Here is a 16,357-nt window from a genome sequence, read left to right as displayed (position 1 = left end):
ATAATGGCGAAAAGATAATGTTTGACCAACTAGCATGTATTAGGGAATTCTACCTATCGTTAAAAGTGGTTATATTTAATTTTGATTAATGGAACTATGTATTTCTATATTCAAATAATCTCTTATTAATAAAGTAGGTCAATAGGTAATGCAAGATTTGTGTTCAAAATCCGAGCTAACGTGAAATTGTAACTACGTCATTTCCGCTTTCGAATGGACGATGTGAGGACACATTCAGTGATCTATTTTCACATTTCAATATTAATAATAGTTATTTACTGTAATTTAGAATAACTTTTTGTATGTTATAAAACAAAGATATGTCCGTTATTTGCTGTTATATTAAATATATTATTAAAGATTCTGAAAACCAATGATTTGTAAGTCGCGTTATAAAACGCATAACACGTGTTTCAACCTCACCATTCTGAAAATAAATTAGTCGATGAACAGTCTTTTCACTAGCATGTGCAATTCGGAAATACTTTCATGAAAAGAGTTTGAGCGAATATTTGTATATTGACGACAGGAGCTAAACTTTAGATACAAGGTTTTAAGTTTAGCTCCCGTCGTCTAAAACGTCTAATATTTATTAAAATTAAGGCCTGGCCCCAAACACATGCACACTTTCTTTTTTTTTCGAAACAAATTCCGTACGTTTGGAAAGCAATCGGAAATATACCGAATGCAGGAAAACGAACGTGTGTGCTAATCTCACGGAATTGCGAATACGTAACTCCTGTATTTACGGCCTGGCTGAAAAACATTCATCAAAAAAAAAGAAATAAAAATTATAAGAGAAATTTAACCTATCCCTTGGGTATTCTGTGAAAATACTTCAACGTCATAATGGTAAAACTTTTAGTATAATCGGCTCTTTTACGTCACTCGGGTGGTTCTCCTGGGACACTAGATTTACCTCTGATGCCAGAGATTTGTCCCTAACTTAACCCTTTTCATCAATCCAGTAAAGTTATTCACGTTTAAATTTTTGGATTATCAAGATTGAAAATAAATATTTCAATTAAGAAATAGCTTTCATCCGCAATTCCATACGAATACCATTTAATAACAATATAAAGTAAAGTAAAAAATCAAACAAATTTCTTGATGGGTCTTACCAAGTTAGTAATATTCCTTCATAATTCTGTTATTGACTTTTTTCTTAAGGAAATTTTTGTTAACTTATATCGATAAATAAAAAACGACGTATCGTCATTTATCTTTTAAAATAAATAATAATTTATTCCTGGGAAATTTATAAGCGTATTTTATTCCTGGCGACACAGGTTTGACATTCCTAAACTCCGCTGACGGATCGACTGGCATTAATTATGATTTGGAATTTGAAATATATGTCCTCAAATACTTGTTTGAATACTGACGGCATCTGTCGTGAATGTAGAATGTGTAAAAAAATAATCTAGCTTACTCGCTAAAATATTTATAAGCGACATGATTTATAAAGATCTTTAATCATTCATACATCCGCAGTAGTTAAAAAAAAAACTTAATTAGTAGCCAATGTATTCTTCCAGACTAAATTTCAGTTTCAACGAGAACCGTTCATACGTTTTTGAGATACCTTCTAAAAACATGCAAACTTCCGCATTTATAATATTAGTAAGATAAAGTTGTTGTTTCTCTAATAATTACAAACATACTACTAAGTTTCAAGCTGAATTCTGCACTCAAAGTCTTTAAGTGGCATCTTAAATCTTCAATTAGTGATTAATTAAGGACTTTAAGTGACATAACATTTATTAACAGAACAAAATAATGTTCTACAATTCAACAATTTGGTTCATTTGCTTTCGTTTTTCGCCTTAATTCAATGCAATCCCGTTCAATTCTCTACGATTAGCAACGCTTTAGTTCACTTTCCTTTAATTCACTTTGTTTAACGCTCTGTTAGACTTTAACAAATTCTAACTCGCTTTAAACCCGTTCTCTTTTCGTAAATTCGACTTGATTTTATTGAATTCACAATTGAGGAGACCTCCTATAAAATTAATGAAGATTGTTCTTCACGTTATTACATTAAACTTTTCTCTAAATGACTTGTTTAGGCTTTTTTGCTGGATTCTTCATCAGCCCGGCTAGCTCAGTCGGTAGAGCATGAGACTCTTAATCTCAGGGTCGTGGGTTCGAGCCCCACGTTGGGCGTCTAATTTTTATCTTTCCTTGTAAAATTAACGCAGGTTCACTTCGATTCAAATTCAAAGGTAATCAACAGCACAGATAAACAAAAAGTTCCAGAACTAAAATTACTTTTTCATACTTTCTCGATGTCTAAATGACAAAAGTTGGAGTTTAAACGATACTTTAAAGTCGGACTTTTCTCTCGGGTGGCAGCGTTCGCCTTATCTCTAAAATGGGGGACATTAACAATAAAAATAAAAACAAAGGATCGTGCCTAAATTACTTTGAAACAATAAATAATCTTAAAATAATGTCAGTTATTCATTTTGTAAGAATGAACTGACTGAACAGTTAGACCTAGAACCTATCCGTCAAAAATCACTGGAAAAGAAAAACAAATTTCTCATTGTAATGTAATAATTATTTACGTTTGTAAATATTATTTTTTGAACTCAATGATTCAGATAACAATATGTATATAATGTTTTAATGATTATATCTTTTACGATTTGAGAGCTATTACATCACAACATCACGTGGGTTCTTGTAAAATATTATTTGGAACGCATTGTATCTGTACAGATGAAATTAGATAAGATCACATTAGATAGATTAGAAGAAAAATTATCACAGGATATAATGACTTTATATTTCTTGTCTCATATAGTTATATTATGTTGAAACCTAAAATAAATTATCAGAACGTGAGTTCTCTCTTGCTCTGGTATTTTTATATTTATCTTCTCAAGCGAGGCACGTAATCAATTGAGTCCAAATAATAAAACTAATTCTGTCGTAGACCTGAATGCTTTATTTATTACGAAAATAAATTGTTCAGTATCGCTTTGGCATTTCTAGTTGTAATTTTTTTTAATAATGAAATTAGCACTAGTAACATTATATTTGTATATTTTTATCGTTTTCTTATGACAATTACTTAAATAGCTTGCATAATGCATGCATCGCAAACATGGCTTACTTATTCTTAATGTGAAAAAGAAGACAAAATAAATTTTAATAATACACATTTTAAAAGTATGTCGAGTTCGTACTTCCAGATATTGGCTAGCGCAAAACTGACTGAAGTAATAACGAAAACTCCGAAGTCCAAACTCGTATATTAAATTTATTTCTTGAAGAGAACATATCGTGTATTTGAACAGTTATGTTTAGTTACGAAATTCTTTATTTTAAAATTTATTCCTTGGAACATTTCTATAAAAACAACTTAACTACACCTTGAGAATATTTTATCGCTCAATGTTTTATTTTTTTCAAAAAAAAAATTAAAAGTCATGGATATATTACCTAAGAAGTCTATAGTAAAAATTATAAATATTATGTGCGGATGTAATTTATTTAAAAGGTTATTTTTTCGTAAAAAATTATGAAAACCAATGGGTTATGTTATCTTTAAGTTTTATTTAATAAACCTTAAACCATATAGTCGATAGTGGCATCTCTGTTTTCGAAGTAACATTAAAGATTTAGTATTGTCAGTTGGTAAAATTAATTCGATTTGAATTGGCTATGGACAGATCTGTACAATGGCAACTCTACTCCACTCTATCAGTTGATGTTGAATTTATGGTCAGTTAATGTGCGGAGACGGGGTCTAACTTTGTCGTGTATTTATGTTTTTATTTTTAATGAAAATATAAGATTTTGAAAGTGTATACTTTTGTATTATTCAGTTAAAAATATATGCAATCAATTTATTGTAAGTGTTCATAAAATAAGTGGTAAAAATGCATAGGCGAAGAGGTCCGAATTTTACTTATGTCAGCGGATGTGTGAAATACATGATTTTTGTTTTGAATTTCGTATTCTGGGTAAGTTTGTTACAAAAATATTTTATCTTTACTTTTCTACGTTTGAATAAAGTTAGAAATTTTCTAATTTGAAACGAACATAATGTTTGATCTCGTCCATTGTTCAAATCCGGAGTGATTCATTGTTTCACAGTGTATTTGCATTCCCATACATATTGTATCATCACTACACGCATTATAACAATGTCATTAAACTTTCAAGCTTCCGTCCACTTATCTATCGCCGACCCAAAATTCACTCACCATTTAATTTATTTTCCTTACGTTATATAGTTTATTAAAAATCTAATATGGCAGCAATCACTGAAAAATATTATTAACTTTATATTTATAGCTAGATTTTAATGTAAAATGTTCATTCATTGTCAATTGAAAGCTTTTTTGATATACAAAAGTGTTTGGGTTGCAGTAGTTTTTAAAATATAAGCAATAGTGTCTGCCATCTTTTGAAATTTATATAAATTGTATGTCAAAAAGTGCAAAGAAAAATGAAAGTATTTAAAGATAGACACTATAGGTATTAAATAACAAGGAAACGCATGGATGGGGAATGAATGGGGAATATTTATTTTCTCTGTTTACCAAAGGCAATACATCTGCAACTTATTTTCTGGTTGCAGGTTGTAGATGCCTATTGGCAGGGGTACACTCATCATAAAGTGCTAGCTTGTATATGGCATACTCCTTAATAATATTCCATTTTCCTAAATAATCTTCTGAATTCGATATTTCCACGCTGTTATTCTTAAATTTATTTCAAAGCTAGAATTAAGTGAAAAAAAACTCAGAATTCTATAGATGGTTGGTAGCACAATATGTTAAGGGTTTCAATTGGAATCAAGTATAAGTTTAAAATGATCTATTTTTCTTCTACAAGCTGCATGCAAATTATATATTAACGGTGCTTATTATCCAGGTTTTGTTTATTAAACACTAGCTGTCGCCTGCGAAGAATTAAAAACAAAATGTAATAAGGAGCCTATATGTTCTTCCAGACTATGTTCTACATCTGTGCCAAATTTCATCAAGATCTGTTGAGCCGTTCCGGAGATACCTTCTAACAAACATCCATCCATCCACCTAAAATTTACATTTATAATATTAGTATAAAATTCTTGTGTCACAGTTTTCGTTCCCGTACTCCTCCGAAACGGCTTGACCGATTCTCATGAAATTTTGTGAGCATATTCAGTAGGTCTGAGAATCGGCCAAAATCTATTTTTCATAACCCCCCCCCCATTTTTTAACTGCGCGCGGACGGAGTCGCGGGCGACAGACAATATTATTAGTAAGATTGAGGTATATAAATGTTTATAATAACAATACCATTGTGACCATTGACTAGTACAATCAATATATGTTTTATGTAACATTTATATCAATGTTATATTAAGTTATTTATATACTACAAGTTAAATTAATATTATAAAGAGTTATTCTAAATTGACATACAATTCACACACTAACATACAATGTGGTGATGAATTTGATTTTGGTCTGAAGTGAATAAACTCTTGTATAATCTATAGTAAAAAAACAGAACTATAATTTATTGAAATAAAAAACTTTGAGTTACAGTACTCATCTGTATTGCTTATAGTATTTAGTGTTGGGTGGGATTAAGAACACCCAAAACTGATGTGCATGTATGAATAGATCTTTGGATATAAAAGAAGCGAGAGAAGTGTGTCATAATGGTGTCTAATGTAGGTCTGTGGTCTCTGTCTGCTGACCCTAAGTGAGTGTAATAAGGTCAGGGAGGTGAAGATGTTACAACTAGCTGTTGCTTGTGACTTCATCAGTACGGAATTAATATAATAGCCTAAGTTACTTCAGCATACATCACCTAACTTCCAGTAAAACTCTCAACCAAATTGATCCAACCATTTTGAATTACGTGGAACAGATATGGACTTGTGGACTGAGAGATAGACAAAAAAAAATTAAAATTGGATTTTTGTCATACTCAACACAAATACATCATAGCATGCGTTTGAAATATGATTTTTATATTACATTTTATTAAATGTATTTTTTTTTTTTCAGTTATTTGGAGGTCTCATGATAGCTATTGGACTTTATGCATTCATCGATAAATGGCAGGCAACTGGACTAATAAAGGTAATTTTTAAATATGTACTAATAAAATCAAACTACCCGTAATATGAGAGAGTACCCATAATGGTAACCCTAGAACTCCACTGCATTGACACTTATAAGTATGGATATATAATGTCATTCCTTTTATTGTCTTTGTTAAAACAGAGACAGCAAAATATTTTAACAAGTGACTGTAATTAAAACCTACAGCAAGAGAGGTGGGTAGGTTATGAGGTAAAAAATGCCTAAGGGCACTGTCAGACTTGGCTGATAGAGATGCTTTGAAGTGTTGTACATTATGTGCCATAAAATATATAAAGGAAAGGGCAAGAAAATGATTCTGATGAACTTTACTAAAAAAAAAACTTCGAGAATTCGATAATATATAGGATAAAAAATGGATTATTTATCTTTCGCTGTGGGTGAACGTTGGTATCAAATTCTTGTGGAAACAAGGCAGGTTTTTGCATAACATGGAAAGTTGTTTTGAATCGCGACTTGACTATATTAGGTACGGCACTCGACTTGCATATGACATCATTCGCGCCTTTATTTCGCTGTTCACTTTTTCTTATGCTTGAATAAAAGAGATCGAGGCCTTATGTGATAATGTTGTAACCACATTGGAGTTATGACATTATTTCAGATATTTAAAACAATCTATATTCGATTCTGTTCTGTGTCGGATTAAGGTACCTACGCTTTTGTAAAATAGTCCGGACTATAGTGTGTCTTTGTCGACAAATTCTGTAATTTCAACACTGTCCTGCAAATCGTTTGTCGGATTACTGCCGGTCTACTGGATTTATTAATGTTAATTAGTGATGCAACGGATGTCTGTTTCCGTTTCCGCAAGTGCGGAAGTTCCGCGTGCTTTTCAACATCCGTTTCTGCTTCTGTTTCCGCAACTTTTATAACGGAGATAAAACGGAACTTTACGACGGCTGAGAGATCCAAATGCGCGGCGCGAGACGGGCAGTCCGTGCGCGGCCTTTCGGCACTTGTCGCATTTGTTTGTTTACGTACTATTTTGTGAATTTAAGCGCGTAATATTTTCTGCTGCTGTTTGAAACAATCAGTTTCTCTTGCTGGAGTAAACTGTCTAGTTGTTGTGTTGTCCATATAAAATTTGACAACTGGCAAAATGTGACTATTTCATACTTACGAGTTATTAAATGTACTTTTGAATAAGTGATAACCATGTAATATATGATATCATTCATCATTATATAGTTAGAAATATATTTGTCGTTTGTCAACAAGAGTGGTTTGGCGAACTTTAATTTGTAAATAGTGTAATTTTGTTGCCTGAAAATAAATTAAAAGAAACGCGTATTTTTACTTATTGCAGCGCAGTAAAAATACATACATTGAAGGCTAAAGGACACCGATATCCAATGCCTTAATAAATTAAAAACGAACACAAACTGTTTTTATCGAAAAAAATATTTTTGTGAATATGTTTTTTATTATTATTTACACTTCTGTTTCCGCATCCGTTTCCGTTTCCGTTTCTGCTAAAACTTATTTTTGACATCTGTTTCCGTTTCTAGTTCCGGTAAGACACTTCCGTTGCATCACTAATGTTAATCTTCTGTTTGCCAAAAACACATAATATCGACGCCCCCACCGAATAACCCCGTAATAGGAAAAATTAAATTTTTCTGGAGAAGCAAAGAACCATATTTCTTTAATAACTTTATCAATAATTATTGTACAAGAACTTTTTAGTAGTGATGCAACGGAAGTGTCTTACCGGAACCAGAAACGGAAACAGATGTCAAAAATAAATTTTAGCAGAAACGGAAACGGATGCGGAAACAGAAGTGTAAATAATAATAAAAAACATATTTACAAAAATATTTTTTTCGGTAAAAACAGTTTGTATTCGTTTTTAATTTATTAAGGCATTGGATATCGGTGTCCTTTAGCCTTCAATGTATGTATTTTTACTGCGCTGCAATAAGTTAAAATACGCGTTTTTTTTTAATTTATTTTCAGGAAACAAAATTACACTAATTACAAATTAAAGTTCGCCAAACCACTCGTGTTGACAAACGACAAATATATTTCTAACTATATAATGATGATGATATATTACATGGTTATCACTTCTTCAAAAGTAGCTGGGCGACATTGCAGTGATCGGGGTGTACTTCGCGCCGAGCAGGAGTTTTGCCGACTTCGAGCGGATGCTCGCCGAAGTCGGCGCTCTTGTGGCCGATGCACACCCCACCCCTGTGGTGGTCGCTGGAGACTTCAACGCCAAATCGAGTGCATGGGGTTCTCCGGTGACAGACCTCAGGGGGGAGACACTGGCGGACTGGGCGGTGTCCACGGGGCTCGTCCTCCTGAACAGGGGGGCGGCCCAGACGTGCGTGCGCAGTCAGGGCGGGTCTATCGTGGATCTTTCATTCGCTAGCCCCGCACTGGCTCGCCGCACGAGGAGGTGGAGAGTGGAGAAGCGGGTGGAGACTCTGTCGGATCATCGGTATATCCGGTTCGACATGGTCTCCACCCCCGCGGACGCTTCGGCTGTAACGCCGGACCGTCCCTTGCCGGGAGAGGGCCCACGGTGGAAGGTGTCCACCCTGGACCCGGAGCTGGCCAAGGAGGCGGCCATTGTGGAGAGGTGGGGCGCCAATGGCACGTTGAACGGCCTGGACGCAGACGCGAGGTGCGAGCGACTAGCTGGAGCACTGACTCGCGTCTGCGACGCGGCGATGCGACGCGCAGGTCCGGCCCTCCCGCGAACGCGGGTGTACTGGTGGAGACCTCACCTGGCCGGTCTTCGTACGGCTTGTCAGGTGGAACGCCGCACGTACACCCGCAGCCGCAGAAGAAGCAGGAGGGACCTGGACCAAGAGGCGCTGCTGCTCGCCGCGTACCGGGCCGCTCGTGCGGCGCTGACCTCGGCCATAAAGGCCGCCAAGGAGGAAGCCTGGAAGGAGTGGCTCGAGAGCCTGAACCGTGATCCGTGGGGGCGCCCATATAAGATCGTGAGCCAAAAGCTCCGACCATGGCCCCCCCCCCGCTAACCAGGTCTCTCGACCCGCTCCTCACAGAGCAGGTGGTCAGCTCCCTCTTCCCGGCAAGGGAGGAGTGGGTGCCGCCGAGGATGGCGGCGCCGGATCCTGAGGGACCGGCCGTATCGGGCGAGGAAATCCCGCCAGTATCTGAGGCCGAGCTCGGAGCCGCGATTCTGAAGCTAAGGCTGAAGAACCGCGCTCCGGGCCCAGACGGCATCCCTGGGCGCGCCCTCGCCCAAGTCGTGCCGGTCCTTCAGGAGGAGACGCTGTCCCTGTTGTCGGAGTGCTTGGCGTCCGGAAGAGTCCCGCGGCGGTGGAAGACGGGTAAGCTCGTGCTTCTCCGGAAGCCCGGGCGCCCGGCCGACTCGCCGTCGGCCTACCGCCCCATCGTGTTGCTCGACGAGGCGTGCAAGCTGTTCGAGCGAGTGCTCGCTGCGCGTCTCGTCGCGCACATGGAGGCGGTTGGGCCCAATTTGAGCGGTGGCCAGTTCGGCTTCCGTCGCGGGCGGTCCACCATTGACGCCATCACCCGACTCAGGGACAGGGTCGAGGAGGTTGTCGGCCACGGGGGAGTGTTGTTGGCGGTGTCGCTGGACATCGCGAACGCCTTCAACACGATCCCCTGGCCGACAATCGCGGAGGCGCTGAGGTACCACCGCGTCCCGGGGTACCTCAGGCGAGTCCTTGCGGACTACTTCGTCGACCGGGCCATATTTTATCCGGCCCGAGACCAGGTAGTCCGCAGGGACATGACGTGCGGTGTTCCACAGGGGTCGGTCCTCGGGCCGCTCCTGTGGAACATCGGATACGATTGGGTTCTGCGCGGTGCCAATCTCCGGGGTGTCGAAGTTCTTTGTTATGCCGACGACACCCTGGTCACCGCGCGGGGCCCAACGTTCCGGGACGCGGGCGTGCTCGCAACTGCGGGCACGGCCCACGTGGTGCGCCGCATCAGGGCCCTGGGCCTCAACGTGGCCCTCGAGAAGTCCGAGGCCATGTTCTTCCATGGGCCTCGGACTAAGCCCCCCCGCGGCTATTCCATCGTTGTGAGCGGCACCCCCATTGCTGTCGGGGGGACTATGAAATATCTTGGTCTCGTCCTCGACAGCCGATGGGGGTTCGGTGAGCATTTCCGGATACTTGCACCAAAGCTGGTGAAGTATGCGGGAATGCTCACCAGGCTGCTCCCCAACTGTGGGGGGGCGGGCGGTGTATGCCGCCGCCTATACGACGGTGTGGTGCGCTCTAAGGCGCTCTACGGAGCGCCCATTTGGGCGTCGAGGCCCCTGAGCAAGGATAACATGGTCCTGTTGCGACGTGCGCAACGGACCATGGCTCAGCGGGCCTCCAGAGCGTATCGCACCGTCTCGTACGAGGCGGCGTGCCTCATCTCCGGGAGCCTCCCTTGGGACCTCGAAGCCGGGGTCCTGGCGGAGGTTTACCGGAGAAGGGCCCTGATGCGGCAGAGAGATGAAGAACCCCTCCCGGAAGAGATCGTACGCTGGAGGAAGGAAGGACGTGACGATCTCTTCCGGCGATGGGAGGAGAGGTTGGCGGACACCTCGGTGAGCAGGCGACTCGTCGAGGCTGTCCGCCCCGTCCTGCGCCAGTGGGTGGAGGCGAAGCACCGGGAGCCGACTTACTTCCTGACGCAGCTTCTCACAGGGCACGGCTGTTTTGGCCGTTACCTGTGTGAAGTTGTGGGAATTGAGTCGGATCCCGGTTGCCGACATTGCGCGACCGGCGCCGTGGACACGGCCGAGCATACGCTCGCCGTGTGCACGGCCTGGGACGCTGAACGCGCCACACTCACTGGCGCAATAGGACGCGATCTGTCGCTGCCGGCCGTCGTTAGATCGATGGCCGGCAGCGAGCAGAGCTGGGCCGCCGTCGCCTCGTTTGCACGCGAGGTGATGGCGGCCAAGAGAGAAGCCCTGCGGGAACGCGAACGCGCCAGCGAAACGCTGCCGCCCCGCAGGGCCGCAGCGAGGGGCCGCCGGCGTACAAGGTACGCCGCGGCCCTTCAACCAATTTGAGGTGGCCACGCGCGGCAGGTCGGGGGATCTGCTGCGCCGAATGTGGCGGATGCCCTCTCTCGTGTGTTCCGAGGGAGGGCATCATAGGGTGATGGGAGGGGGTGTTACATCCAGCCCCTCCCTACACGTGTCGAGCCCCTACCAAGGGGCTCCCCTAGCCGGGTCGTGGATAAACTAACGTAGATGCCACGGCCCGGTCAGGCGAAGGAGAACACCGCGGGGTTTAGTGGGTATTCCGGTCGCCTTCTGCGGCCGGCGAGTCCCACACGAAACCGTCCCTGCTGCCCCCGCAGCACGGACGGCGAAGTGCGTAAATGCATTCCCCGCGTCAACAAAAAAAAAAAATCACTTCTTCAAAAGTACATTTAATAACTCGTAAGTATGAAATAGTCACATTTTGCCAGTTGTCAAATTTTATATGGACAACAACTAGACAGTTTACTCCAGCAAGAGAAACTGATTGTTTCAAACAGCAGCAGAAAATATTACGCGCTTAAATTCACAAAATAGTACGTAAACAAACAAATGCGACAAGTGCCGAAAGGCCGCGCACGGACTGTCCGTCTCGCGCCGCGCATTTGGATCTCTCAGCCGTCGTAAAGTTCCGTTTTATCTCCGTTATAAAAGTTGCGGAAACAGAAGCAGAAACGGATGTTGAAAAGCACGCGGAACTTCCGCACTTGCGGAAACGGAAACAGACATCCGTTGCATCACTACTTTTTAGATACCAAAACAAAACTATTTTTTATAGCTACATTTTATTTAATTTTCATTCATTTATTCCGGGCGTATTATGTGCTATGGAGGAAAAATAATTATACCGGGAAAAAAAATCTGTTTCAATAATGACTTTTTATCTCCGTAATTTACATTTAAAAAAAAATTTAAAAAATCACAATTAGGACCTTTAGATGCCGAATTCGATGGAAAAGCAAGAACCCGGTAAGAGTGCATTACAGGATTATTCGATGGGGACGTCGATATGTGTTTGTACAAGTTTTTCGTCATTGAAAACTCTAACTTAACAATGTATGTTCCAGTTGGACACAATTTACGATGTAATGTTGAATATAAGTCTGCTGATCGCATTACTTGGTGGTGTGGTCTTCATTGTCAGCTTTGCTGGCTGTGTTGGTGCTCTGCGCGAGAATACCTGCTTGTTGAAGTTTGTAAGTATTTTTAACGTATATTTATTTTTTAACGCAGGTAAAAAGGGAGTCAAATCTTTGGTGTAACATATTAGAATATCACAGGATAATGTGACTGAAATGATTATACAGTCTTTTCTCTGAAGAGGTTAAAACTACCCTACTAACCTTAAAAAAGTAGACCAAAGTATGTCTGCGATACTGCTGCTTCTACTCCTACCTGAATTCGACGAAATAACAAAGCGACCGCTGCCCATAGACATCCACATATGCAGATTAAATTTAAATAGTTGAATATATTTTTTTTTTTGTAGGACAAGAAAATTAATTTCCGATCCATAATGTAGCAAAACAAATAATATTATGACAGTTTGCAGTTTTAGAACGAATAAAATCTGTGTACGAGTACAGTAAATAATCCTTAACTGTACTCTGTTTCCAGTACTCTCTATGCCTGCTGATACTTTTCCTGGTGGAGATGGGCGGCGCTGTGTGCGGCTTTGTGTTCCCTCGCAGCCTTCACGGCCTGCTCGAGCTCAGCTTCACGGAGCGAGTGGTGCACGCATACAGAGATGATCCTGATCTGCAGAACTTTATTGACTTCGCACAGAGTGATGTGAGTATCCCGATTAGAATAAGTGTGGGAAGGAAATTAAAGTTCCTTTCATTGTCTATTGATTTGACCGTTCTAATTGGTACATGCATATGTGACACAGAAGTAACGTCAGTGTAACTAAGGTTAAAGTAGTGTAACAAGAATGAACCGAACCACCAAAAAAAGCGACTCAATGAAAAGGCAATTTTCTTTTGTTGTTTTCTCGTTTTATTTTTCCTAAAGAACCTAGTTTCTTGCTATTTTCTTCCCTATACTCAAATCGAGTTGTCTTAGTAAATTAATTATAAGAAAAAAGAAGTCGCAAAAGATTTTCAATCCGCATGTAAAAATAAAGATCACTGTCTAATTTGAATCAAATTTAATAAATAAAATTAGACCCACTTCCCGTTGATAGATTGATTTAAAATTTGGTACAAACCTTTTAGTTTCAATGACAATACCAAATAAAAAATAACTGTTTAATGTTTATTTTTTCCAGTTCCATTGTTGTGGTCTAACATCTGACGGTTACATGGATTGGTCCAAGAATGAATACTTCAATTGCTCGTCTCCATCAGTGGAGCGCTGCGGTGTACCTTTCTCATGCTGCATCAACGCCACTGACATCTCTTCGGGACTTGTCAACATCATGTGTGGCTACGGGGTACAAAATTCACCTGTAAGTTATATAAACTAATAGCAGTCGTCCTTGAATTCCTCAATTAAAAATTAAAAAATAAGTAGCCTATAACATGCCCGCATTCATCAGCTATCTTCCTGTCAAAGTCCCGTTAAAATCGATCCATCCATTTTGGAGATTACCCGGAACAAATGCTGCCTTGCGAACAGACATAAATAATAATGAAAAAAAGATTTTTCATTAGCACCTACGCAAATACATTATGTCCACGAAACATATATTTTTTTTAATATTAAATACATACACTCTAATTTTATTAATATACTAACTTTGGACCGCGACTCCGTCCGTGCAGATTAAAAATAAAACACTCTTAAATGTACCTAACCTAACCTATGTGTTCTTCCATGCCAAGTTCAAGATCCCTTTAGACGTTTTGGAGATACCTACTAACAAACATATATCCATCCATTCATCTGTACATTCGTATTTATAATATTGTATGTATGTTTGTATGTAGGTAGCGGAGGCGAGCAAACGTGTATGGACGTCTGGATGTATCGAGATAGTGCGGCTGTGGGCGGAGCGCAATCTGTACATGATAGCGTCTGCCGCACTCGGTGTTGCACTCTCTCAGCTCTTCGTTATCTACCTTGCCAAGACACTCGAGGGACAGATCGAGTTGCAGAAAGCTAGGTAATAATCTTACAGCGCCATCTAGTTATGTATACATTTTTTTTTATAGCGCCATCTATTCTTCTTGTGCCTCTCCACTATGTAGACAGGCTTCAAGTGAAAGCAATTCCGTGTACAGTCTGATGAGTGTGGTATCAGAGTTCTAATTTTAGTCCTCTTTCCCTTCCAACCCTTTTCCTATTAGAAGGGAAAGTGGATTTGGCGGAAGAGGGGGTGCATAGGAAGGTAAAATTATCCTCTTTCTGTGCGTCATACTTCTACATAGTTTAATGTTAGGCAACGCATTTGCATTTTCTGATGTCTATAGGCAATGGTCGCCGTTTGCTTGTTTGCCATCTTATGGTATAAAAAAAAATTAAGAAACTAAGGCAGCAATTTCTTTTTATACGAGTAAATTTTATCTAAATGTTGTAATATTTCATTCCAGATGGCAAACATGAAATAGGGGTTATGCAGGAGCGTACCGGGACGAGTCGAGGCGAGCTTTGCTGTAGCCTCGCCCGCCTTCGGGCACCGCTACCCTGCATCTCTAGGGCTCCACAGAACCCATACATAGTGAACCATAGACAAGTGTCAGTGATCAGTGAAGCCATGACCATAGTGAATATTTGACAGGTCATTGTCATCAATGACAGCTGTCATACATGTGTTTATTCTGTGCTACAATTTTATAGATTATGAATTGTGTGAGCTAGAGTGCCCATAGTAATATAGTAATCAGTGAAGCCATATTGTCGAATGGAATATTTTGACATGTGTCAATGTCAAATTCGATATTGACAGCTGTCAAAGTTTGTTTATTCATGCTTAATAATTGTGTAAGAAGTTTCTGTGCTACTTATAATGAGGTGAGTTTTTATTGTAAGATTTCTAGTCTAATTAGGTTCATTAATATAATAGAATTGATATATTTTATATGTACAAAAAAATTTAAAACATTTTATGCATTTAGCCATGATAAAGTGAAATTAATCATAGATTTAATACAATCTCATAATACTCATACAATTTTGGATAACTTTTTCTTATAAATTTTTGGATAATTTAGCTAAAGAAATTAATTTTCTTTATGTTATAAAGATTTTTCACTACTGAGATAACATTCATATAAGTTTTTTATCTAAAAAGTATGTTAATATTTTAACACATTGTTGACCGGCAATTTTACTGAAAATCAATCAGATAAAGAATCTGCGTAGAATTCATTGAAAGACTCTTCATTACATTCCGTCTTCGTTTTTTTAATCTTCTTTTTAATTATTAAATATTTTTTACAACAAAATATTTGATGGGTGTTATAAACTAGAGAAACAGCTTGTGTTATCATCATCAGCTCACTATACGTCCCCACCGAGGGGCTCGGAGCCTACCCCAAGTTAGGGGTGACTAGGACATAGTCAACCACGCTGGCCAAGTGCGGGTTGGTTATACTGACTAACAATTGTACTGTATGCTCAACAACAACAGCGATGCATAAAAAACGCATCACGAGTTATTTCATGACCGGTCAGCAAAGTGTTAATTAAAAATTCTTTCATATTAACTGTGTTCCAGTAGCCATGACATTTGTATTGACATATGTCATATCTTACATTCTCCTTTATAATAGATACAACTATAATGTTTTAATACAAGTCTTACTGCAGTCAGAACTTACTGTTAATTTAATTCAGTTTAATCTTAATAAGTGAGTCATTATCCAGTCCTGATTGACAACCTCCATAAGCGAGAAATAAGGATTAAAAAGAAACCTCTATAAGCGAGAAAGCCACATTTCTTTGAACTCTCGCATATCTTAGTTTGTTTTAATACAGTTCAATTTAAATACTTCTTTAACTAATGATTTTTTTTTAATGGTCGTAAGATGATTAATACAAAAGATGTACATTTTAAGACATAGATAATGTGCCCAATATATATAAATAAGTATTAAATTGATTTATATTAAATGCTAGTTAATGTGTACTTTTGTGAAAGTTAAATAGTTTTTTGTACTATTGTATTATTTTAAGTGAGAACATATTAGTTAATTCTTAGTCGTTTATCAAGTTAGTATTTGTTCAAAATCTTATTCCTGATAATTTACGTTTCTTTTTTTTGTATATAGTATCTCATGTATTTTGTCACCTCTATTTTACC

At 39.4% G+C, this 16,357-nt stretch overlaps 1 protein-coding gene and 1 non-coding gene across 2 annotated transcripts; both read left to right on the top strand.

Moving 5' to 3' along the window:
* Window positions 1-2,093: 2,093 nt before the first annotated feature.
* On the top strand, window positions 2,094-2,166 carry Trnak-cuu. The gene has a single exon. It is a non-coding gene; the product is annotated as a tRNA-Lys (tRNA).
* Window positions 2,167-3,727: 1,561 nt separating this feature from the next.
* Window positions 3,728-14,871, top strand: LOC106720589 (tetraspanin-33). The gene is made up of 7 exons (XM_045683992.1): window positions 3,728-3,974; window positions 6,021-6,095; window positions 12,180-12,308; window positions 12,730-12,903; window positions 13,382-13,561; window positions 14,043-14,218; window positions 14,646-14,871. The coding sequence occupies exons 1-7, from the start codon at window positions 3,891-3,893 to the stop codon at window positions 14,656-14,658; spliced, it is 831 nt and encodes a 276-aa protein (XP_045539948.1). The 5' UTR covers window positions 3,728-3,890; the 3' UTR covers window positions 14,659-14,871.
* Window positions 14,872-16,357: the final 1,486 nt, after the last annotated feature.

This window comes from Papilio machaon, chromosome 24 (genome assembly GCF_912999745.1).
Source record: "Papilio machaon chromosome 24, ilPapMach1.1, whole genome shotgun sequence".
In the NCBI taxonomy this organism is placed as follows: domain Eukaryota; kingdom Metazoa; phylum Arthropoda; class Insecta; order Lepidoptera; family Papilionidae; genus Papilio; species Papilio machaon.
Note: the sequence above shows the minus strand (reverse complement) of the source record. Positions and strands in the feature narration are given on the sequence as shown.

Coding starts and splice junctions, on each gene's coding strand:
- LOC106720589 (XM_045683992.1), top strand. CDS start 3,891: ATGCATAGGCGAAGAGGTCCGAATTTTACTTATGTCAGCGGATGTGTG. Junction 6,096..12,179: donor AGGCAACTGGACTAATAAAG/GTAATTTTTAAA, acceptor TGTATGTTCCAG/TTGGACACAATTTACGATGT. Junction 13,562..14,042: donor ACGGGGTACAAAATTCACCT/GTAAGTTATATA, acceptor GTTTGTATGTAG/GTAGCGGAGGCGAGCAAACG.